The sequence below is a fragment of the Rutidosis leptorrhynchoides genome, chromosome 4 (assembly GCF_046630445.1).
Source record: "Rutidosis leptorrhynchoides isolate AG116_Rl617_1_P2 chromosome 4, CSIRO_AGI_Rlap_v1, whole genome shotgun sequence".
NCBI lineage: Eukaryota > Viridiplantae > Streptophyta > Magnoliopsida > Asterales > Asteraceae > Rutidosis > Rutidosis leptorrhynchoides.
The window spans coordinates 185,284,453-185,293,577 of NC_092336.1; the positions used below are offsets into that span (position 1 = coordinate 185,284,453).

Consider the following 9,125-nt stretch of genomic DNA (forward strand, 5'->3'; position numbering starts at 1 on the left):
AGACATGTACTAGAAATAGCTAGTAATGCAAATTGATTACTCCATACATTCTAAACTGCTACTATTAAATTAAATAAGAGAACGTGATTTAATTAACTACTAGTAAATAATGAGATTGGAGATCATGGGTCATTTGTTGAAGTGTGGACGTGGGACAAGCCACATTCCTTCACACGTACCTACTTTTCTAATGCTATCAACCATGCTCGTATCAGATATCCATTGAATATTTAAGAAATCTTATAATATTTTCAAATATATAATGAAAACAAAAACGTAATATATATAACATGACATAATGCAAAATTCTACCACCAGAATGTGTAATGTTTTTCTAAATATAAATATAATTGTTAAATTTACTATCAAACTTATATTATGACAAATAATGTGTAATTTTTATGTTGAGATATACGTGTTTTATTGTGAGTACTCATATTGAATTCATTATATGGTAGCAAGTAAGATGTATGTGTAATGGTAAATATATTTATAATAGTTATTGTATATGAATCTCTAATCTCATAACTATCTAACTTATTTTTTAAAAAGTCAGTGAAACTGCAATTTTACAGCTACTGTTAATATTATGCGATTATATTGATAATATGTTGTAAAATTTCAATTTAAAATATTTACTGTAAAATTGCTACTGTATAGGCCATTGTTACTTTAAAATTGCTACTGTATATACCATTAATTGCTACTCCATATGAACAACCTTATATTTTGCGAGTATTATTGAATTTTTGTTTGTGTTTTGGGTGCGACCCGACCCGATTTGACCCGACACATTCAATATTTGTGCAAAAAAGTTATCGAATAATTTTTTGGGACCCTATTGGGTTTTGATCCTAGAATCGTCATTGTGCATCGCACAAGTTAAAAAACCTAGTATATATATATATATATATACATGTATGTATGTATATATATACATATATGTATGTATATTGTGACATGGAAATGATGGGGGCTGTAGTGGGAAAGGTTGTTGAGAGGGTTGTAGAAAGTTTGTGGTGATGTGGTAAAATTTATTGATTTTTGAAAAGTAAATAATTAAAAGTTACATAGAGATATAATTCCAACAATCCCCATTTGACATGTCATCAGCACCATCCAATTTCTTGGTGTTTGAAATACACCAACGCCTGATTCATATTTGGCCTGGCCACAAACGCTCCACTACAGGCATTTGTGGTGACACATCACAGCGAATGAGGGAGACAACCGCCCATTATATGGTATCAACGCCACTTTGCTCATAGTAGGAAAAGTGAAACTAAAAGATAGTTTTTTCCTAATAAAGTTATTATTATTATTATTTTTATTAATATTATTATTATTATTACGTTATTATTATTATATTATTATTATTATTATATAGTTGTAGCTACGTGTAATTAGTCAATCACCAAGTAAATGTGTTAAATTCGATTATGGGTATGTTTGGCAAAAGTAGCTTGTAGCTGATAGCCGATAGCTGGTAGATGTTAGCTGTTTTAAATATATTTTAGCGTTTGGCAGAGTAGCTGAATCTCTTAAATAAAGAGTAAAATGATAAAAAGCTAGAAGTTAGAAGCTAAACGCTACTTGAAGTAGCTTTTAGCTTTTAATTTTTTCTCTCTATCAAAAAACTTTAAGCTCCTCTAACCAAATAAAGTTTTTCTTTTTTATTATATATGGTTTTTTTCATAAAAGCTAATAGCTCCAAAAAGTTTCAATAAGCTCGTCGCCAAATAGCCTATACATAATTGCTAATTCTTACATTTTAAGAATGTTTTGTGCAAATGCAACCACATACACTTTTTATCTTTTAAATTCAGTTCTGTATTTTGCATTGGAAAAAAAATTTAACAAATGAAGGTCTATGAGCTTAGATTATGTGTGATTGCTGAAATTTTTTTTGCTTTTCTTTTTTCTTTTTCAATGTTGTCAAACACTTGCAAGATAAGTTGTGTGGAGAGAGAACTCATTCGTAAAACTTTATTTTTATTTATTATATACTTAAGAAAACATTGTTTGATTACTATACAGGCTTCATCATATAATCCTTGGGATGATAATTATCATCTTGATATGATCAACTCAAATGAAAAGACAACAGCATATTTATGGAGTAAAACAAAACGATTCAGTTTAATCGGAAATGATAAAGAACATGGAAATCTTGAAAGATCATGGGTGGATCTCGAAAAGGGAATGATTCTTTTGAAAAATTACGTCAGCGTGAGTGATCAGGTACATATATCTTTGACTGGGAATTAAGCTTAACATTATGTTTTTTATTTTTATCGAAAGCAATGTTAATATCGTCGGCACTGTATGATGATTACTATTGTGTATTATAGGTATGTGTATATACACACGCTCGTGCGTAGGTGTGTAAGAAACGAAGGATCTCTTGTTTTTCTTGTTACTTTCGGATACAATTGTTGTAAATTTCTTTATTGGAGTGCATGTTTGATTAGTTAAATAAATTTGTATAATCTTACTCTCTTAGGTTGAAATTGTGAATACATGTCAAAAATTTGGTATGGGTCCCGGGGGATTCTACGAACCTTTAACCAGAAATGGACGGACAATGAACTTTCAAATGATGTGCTTCGGTAGAAACTGGGATCCGATAACAAGATATGATTGGAAACACCGAAGTGACGGTTCTGAAGCACCACCCATTCCTAATCAACTCATGTCATTGGCTGTAAACTTACTTCTAGAAGGACAGGATATGCACTTGCCTTTAATGGACCCAGACATATGTATCGTCAAATTTTATACTACTACCTTTGAAGAACTTAGTCTTCGTCAGGTTAGTTTTCTATGTTTTACCGTTTGCTCAATTGAAAAACTTAGGGCTCGATCAATATTAGTTTTATTTTAGAAAAGTTACCTAATTAACAACTGCATTTATTTCTCATAAAAATAGACATTGTCAGGAAAAGTACCGCCTAGGTGGATTGTGATGACCCAATAAGAACTCGAGCTTGTTTATCTCATGAGTAGCTTGGCTCATTTACACTCTTACAGCTAACCCATAAACACCGTTTTAGTTACTATATTTGAGACTAAGAGTGTGTTTGGCGCACCAGCTTCTTGGAACTTATGGTTGAGCTTATGATTTTAATAAACTCCAAATTATAAGCTTTGTCTGGTAGACATAAAAAATAGAGCTAATAAAAATCCTAAGCTCTTATAAAATAAACTCATCATGATAGCTTGTGAAAAAAAGTAGAGCTACGCTGCAGCTACCAGCTACCAGCTTCAAAAATAAGCTCTAGCTCTAGCCCGCTCCAGCTCTTGCTAGATTCATCCAAACACACATTAAGGCATGTATCTGAAATATCTATCTTATATTATATATTTGTGTTGTGTATATATCTCCACGATGCAGGATCTAGATGAAAGCCGAAGTAGTCTGGAAGGAGGATTGCCGGTGGTTTCCATCACTGTTGGTGACTCTGCAAAATTCGTGTATAGTTATACAGGTGACGTGGGCCATGCAAAGGAGGTTTTGTTGCAATCGGGAGACGTATTGATATTCGGGGGAGAGTCTAGACTTATACATCATGGGATCAAGAAAATTATCCCAGAATCAGCTCCTTTGTCATTGCTTCAACAAACCAACCTCGTACCTGGCTCTCTTAACCTTACATTCAAAGACTACTCTCTTGATTGAATGAGTTTCTTTGCATTTTGAATACTACCTGGTCTTATTTACAAGTTGTTTTTATCAATATTCAGTATTCAGTATTATTATTAAATTAAATTAACTTAATTTCCGTAAGGGATGATTACCCTACAACCCGATATACTTCTTACATAAGCACTGTTTCCATTTTTAATCAATGTCGTTTTGTTAGGTTTTTTTTTTTTTTTTTTTTTTTGTTAATTCATATTTGCTAGTTGAAAAGTTATTTTACTTATTAATGGATATCTTTTTAACTTTTTTTTTTTGTTGTTTTTTATTTTTAAAACTTTCACACCATCATTAATGTGCGTATTCAAAATGAAACCGTGTATATAGAGCGAAACAATTTTCCCAACAAGAAGGGGATCGTATGTTCACTTTTTTTTTTATACAATAAAGAAACTTAATATCATTGAACGAATTTGTTGAATCTTTAGTATCATATAAGTACTCTGTAAAATGAAATGCTATTACCTTTTAATTTTAGAAAAGTTTTGATTTCAGCAATTGAACTTGGGACCACTTTCCTCGTCACTATCAATCTGTCTATGTATTGTATAGTTGATAAAAATAAAAATTTCTTCAAGTGCAAGTATTGTAAGCTGATTTGTGGTATTACAGCTTATGATGCAAAGGATTGGGTTGGTTTTTGTTAGCTTAATACAAAAAGACACTCAGTTTAAGACAAAAAAATTTGGACGGTCCCTGAACTTTGTACCAAACATCGCAGTTGACTTTAAACTATTTTTTTTTTTTTACTTCGTTGATCCCGATCTTTGATCTTTTAAGATATTCCATGGATGACCCTGAATTTAACAATTGTTAGTTTAGGCCGTTTGACTTGGGTCACATGAGTAACACGTGAGGGTATATTGGTCAGTTTACGAATTTTATTGTTCCCTAAAACGATGTTTCAATTGGAAATTGTAAACCCATTTAGTCTAAACCATTCGGTCGCCTGTTCATCTTCATCACACAAAAAAAGACTTTAACCAATCTAACAGTATTAATCGTCATTATGTTGATAGAAATTCTTTATGAGATTCGATCAGAGTATAGAATTGATTAACTGAAAGAATTGTACGGTAATAGTTATTCTTCTAATGGTCAAGTTTATAAAAGTCAAACTGGGTCAACTGACATGTCAATTTGGCTTAAACTATACTTCGTATTAAAAGTCAAACTAGGTCATACAATTTACAATTTTTCTTCAAATTAAGAAAATTCAAAATGAGTCAATTGACATGTCAAACTATCACTACAAAATAATGTTTCATTTTTGACACTTTCAAAATCTTTAACACTTTGAAATGTCAATAACTTAACATGTTTTTAACAACAATAAGCGTCACAATTTTTTTGACATTGAAAAGCGTCAAAAAAGAAAACCCAATGACACTTACAAGTGTCAAAAAGTTAATAACTCTAAAAATTTCTGACACTATATTTTTTGACGCTTGAAAGTTTTTGACACCATATATTTTCACGCTTTCGACTTATATTGATAATTTTAAGCGTCAAAAACTTATTTAAAAAGTGTTAAAAACTACAACATTATTTGTAGTGTATTTTCAACTGTGAAGTCAAACAATGTCAATTTGGCTTTAACTGTATTAAAAGTCAAACTCGGTCAAATAATTTAAAATTTTACTTCAAATTAATAAAAATCAATATGGGTCAGTTGACTTGACATATCAAACTATTTGGCTTCAAAGTGTATTTCAAACTATCAAAGTGTATTTTGCATGTCAAAGTGTATTTTGAATGTCAAAGTGTTAAATGCTTAAACTACTTAAAGTATTCTGATGCCTGCCAAACTATCCATCTGTCACAAGTGTTAGCTTCAAAGTGTATTTTGTATGTCAAAATGATTATATTGCTTAAACTGTAGTTTGAATGTCAAACTGTCAAAGTATCAAATTTTTGGCTTCAAAGAGTGTAAAAATGTCAAATATGACTAATTTTGATGCCAAACGATGACAAACAAAAAACTAAACATTCAATATGAAACTGTTAAAATGAAGATTATGATTTCTGATGAGAATGTGATTTTGTATTTGAAAAATATATTGTTTTTCATACAATTGTATTATATTCAAATGACTATCTAGCTGGTGCTTTATACAAAGAAATTCTAACAGATAATTCCTAATTTGGGAAGGCTCCAATATTGATTTTGGAACCCCCAATACAAATGAGGAAATGTTACAGTGAATTGCAGTCTTGACCCGTTGACTTGTCTGCTTCTTGACTTCTAAACTGAGAAGTGATGATTCCAAAATCTGATCCCAAATGATCAAATTACCAAACAAGGTAATTTGACTTTTCTTCATTTTTTACTCTAACACTCCCCCTCAAGTTGAATAGTGGGGTTTCCAATGTTCAACTTGCAAAGTACTTCACTGAATAATCTTCCATTGACGGATTTGGTGAGAATATCAGCAAGTTGGTCTTCTGATCTGATAGACGGGAGAGAGATGATTTCACCGTCTAATTTTTCCCTGATGAAATATCTATCAATCTCAACATGTTTCGTCCGATCGTGTTGAACCGGATTTTCTGAAATGACAATGGCGGCCTCATTGTTGCATAAGATTTAAATGACTTCTTTTGGAGGGAATCCAATTTCTGTCAAAAGTTTTCGGATCCACAGTACTTCGACTACTCCTTTGGCTATTCCTCTAAATTCTGATTCGGCACTTGAAAGTGAGACAACTTTTTGTTTCTTACTTTTCCATCCCACAAGATTGCCCCCGACTAATGAGAAGAATCCAGATGTAGATTTTCTATCTCCTTTCTCACCAGCCCAACTTGCATCCGTGTAAATTTGAGTTCTTAGATGTCCATTTCTTTTGAAAACAACTCCATGATCCGCTATTTTCTTCAAATATCTGATGATTCTCATTACAGTCTCCATATGGTGAACCTGTGGTTGATGCATGAATTGACTCACAACTCCAACTGCAGGAGCTATATCAGGTCGAGTATGAGCAAGATAGATGAGTTTTCCAACCATCCTTTGGTATTGCCCTCTATCAGCAAGATCAGCTTCATCTTCCATATATAGCTTCTGGTTTGAAAATCATTGGAGTATCAGCTGGTTTGCAATCAATCATACATGTTTCTGCAAGAAAATCAAGAACATACTTCTTTTGACAGATAAATATTCCCTGTTGGGATCGTAATACCTCAATTCCCAAAAAATATTTAAGTCTGCCCAAGTCTTTCATTTCAAATTCTTTAAATAAATTCATTTTTAAGTTAAAAATTTCCTCTTTATCTTTTCCTGTTATTATCATATCATCAACGTAAATGATTAAACATGTAATTAAATTTTCTTTTTGTTTAAAGAAGAGAGTATGAATCGAGTTACTTTGTTTGAAATCGTATTTTTTCATAAATAAAGTAAATCTCCCAAACCAAGCCCGTGGGGATTGTTTTAACCCATATAAAGCCTTTTTAAGTCGACAAACTTCCCTGTTTTTGAAGTTGTCAGTGAATCCCGGTGGTGCTTCCATATAGACTTCTTCCTTTTAATTCGCCATGTAGAAACGCATTTTTCACATCGAATTGGTGAAGTGGCCAATCTTCATTTGCAGCGATAGAAAAGAGAACTCTAATGGTATCAATCTTCGTAACTGGTGAGAAGGTTTCGGAGTAATCGATCCCATATGTCTGAGTGTATCCTTTTGCAACCAGTCGAGCTTTATATCTTTCAATAGTTCCATCTGGTTTATATTTTATCATAAATACCCATCGACATCCCACTGGTTTCTTTCCTTAAGGCATAGCACATTTTTTCCACATGTTATTTTCATTCAAGGCTTTCATTTCAACTTTCATTGCTTCTTTCTAGTTTTTTGAGTTTAGAGCTTGTTCAACGGAAGTTGGAATATTTTCTGAGTAAATTGCGGAATTAAACTGATGAGCTTCTTTTGACAGATTTCCCTGTGCTATATTAGCCATAGGATATCTGGATCTTTGTGATTCTTTTTTAGGTGAGTATCGTTTAGGTGGGACACCTCTATTGACTCTTTGAGGTAGGACATATCGTTGGGTGGTTTCATCGGAATTTGTGTCAAGGGTTTGATGTTCATTGTTCGAGGAGGTTTCAGTAGTCTCATGGTTTGGTGGGATAGTTTCTGTGGCTTCATGGTCTTGTGTTGGTTGTGTTGGCTCGGGGTTTAGTGTTGGAGTTTGTATAGGTTCGGGGTTTTGTGTTGGCTCGAGCTCTCGTGTTTGAGGTGGTTCAGGGGTTTGTGTTTGAGGTTTAGGGGTTTGAGTTTGAGGTATTTGATGTGGCACCCACGTCATCCAACTGAGAGTGTCATTACTTTCATTCTCCTCCTCACTCGCGAGTTGGGTATTGTTGTAAAAATATTCAGTTTCAACAAAATCACAGTTCATTGTGGTAAAAACATGACGCCTTTTTGGACTATAACATCGATATCTTTTTTGGTTTATTCCATAGCCAACAATGACACATTTTTCCGCACATGGATCTAGTTTGGTGCGCTCATGTTTTGGAATGTGAACAAAGAACGAGCACCCAAATATTCGAGGTTCGATGCTAAATGAAGTCGCAAGGGTATGAAATTTGGAAAGGGTATCTTTAGGGGTTTTTGTGCCCAAAACCTTAGTAGGTAAACACTTGATAAGATAGGTAGCGGAAGCAAGGGCTTCGAGCCAAAAACTTTTCGGAACCTTGGATTCAATTAATAAAGCTCTTGTCATTTCTAAAAGTAGTCGATTCTTACGTTCGGCTACGCCATTTTGCTCAGGGGTATGAGCACACAAGGTTTGATGAATAATCCCATTATTGTCGCAAAAGGTTTTCATTGATGAGTTTACAAACTCACCCCCATTATCGGATCTTAACATTTGTATGTTCTTATTAAATTGGGTTTGTACCATTTTATAAAAGTGAGAAAATTTCTCAAAAACTTCTGATTTGTGGGTTAGAAAATAAATCCAAGTCATTCGGGTATGATCGTCAATAAATAAGACAAAATATCGAAAATTCCCCCCCCCCCAATGACCGGTGCAGGACCCCAAATATCCGAATGGATTAAAGCAAAAGGAACATCTTTTCTCGTATTACTTGGTTTAAAAAGTACTTCGGTGGCTTTTAGCCAAAATACACGTTTCACAATTTAAAGTAACATTTAACGAAAAAAGACTTGGAAATAAAGCATGTAAGTATCCGACAGATGGACGACCTAACCTCCTATGCCATAAACAAGCTTCCCTCGTAGGTGTTCCGTGAGCAAGCATCACGGTACCTTGTTGGGTTACTTCGTTCACATAGTACAACCCACCCCGTTCGGTACCACACCCAATAACCACCCCAGTCCTGATATCTTGAAGGATACAGAAAGTGGGGTGTAGTAACACGGAACAATTTAACTCTTTTGTAACATGATAAATAGATAAA

At 33.4% G+C, this 9,125-nt stretch overlaps 1 protein-coding gene across 1 annotated transcript; it reads left to right on the top strand.

Annotated features, from left to right (window-relative positions):
- Positions 1-2,057: 2,057 nt before the first annotated feature.
- Positions 2,058-3,835, top strand: LOC139904499 (DNA N(6)-methyladenine demethylase ALKBH1D-like). The gene is made up of 3 exons (XM_071886418.1): positions 2,058-2,241; positions 2,504-2,812; positions 3,395-3,835. Exons 1-3 carry the CDS (start codon positions 2,080-2,082, stop codon positions 3,677-3,679), a joined length of 756 nt encoding a protein of 251 aa, XP_071742519.1. The 5' UTR covers positions 2,058-2,079; the 3' UTR covers positions 3,680-3,835.
- Positions 3,836-9,125: the final 5,290 nt, after the last annotated feature.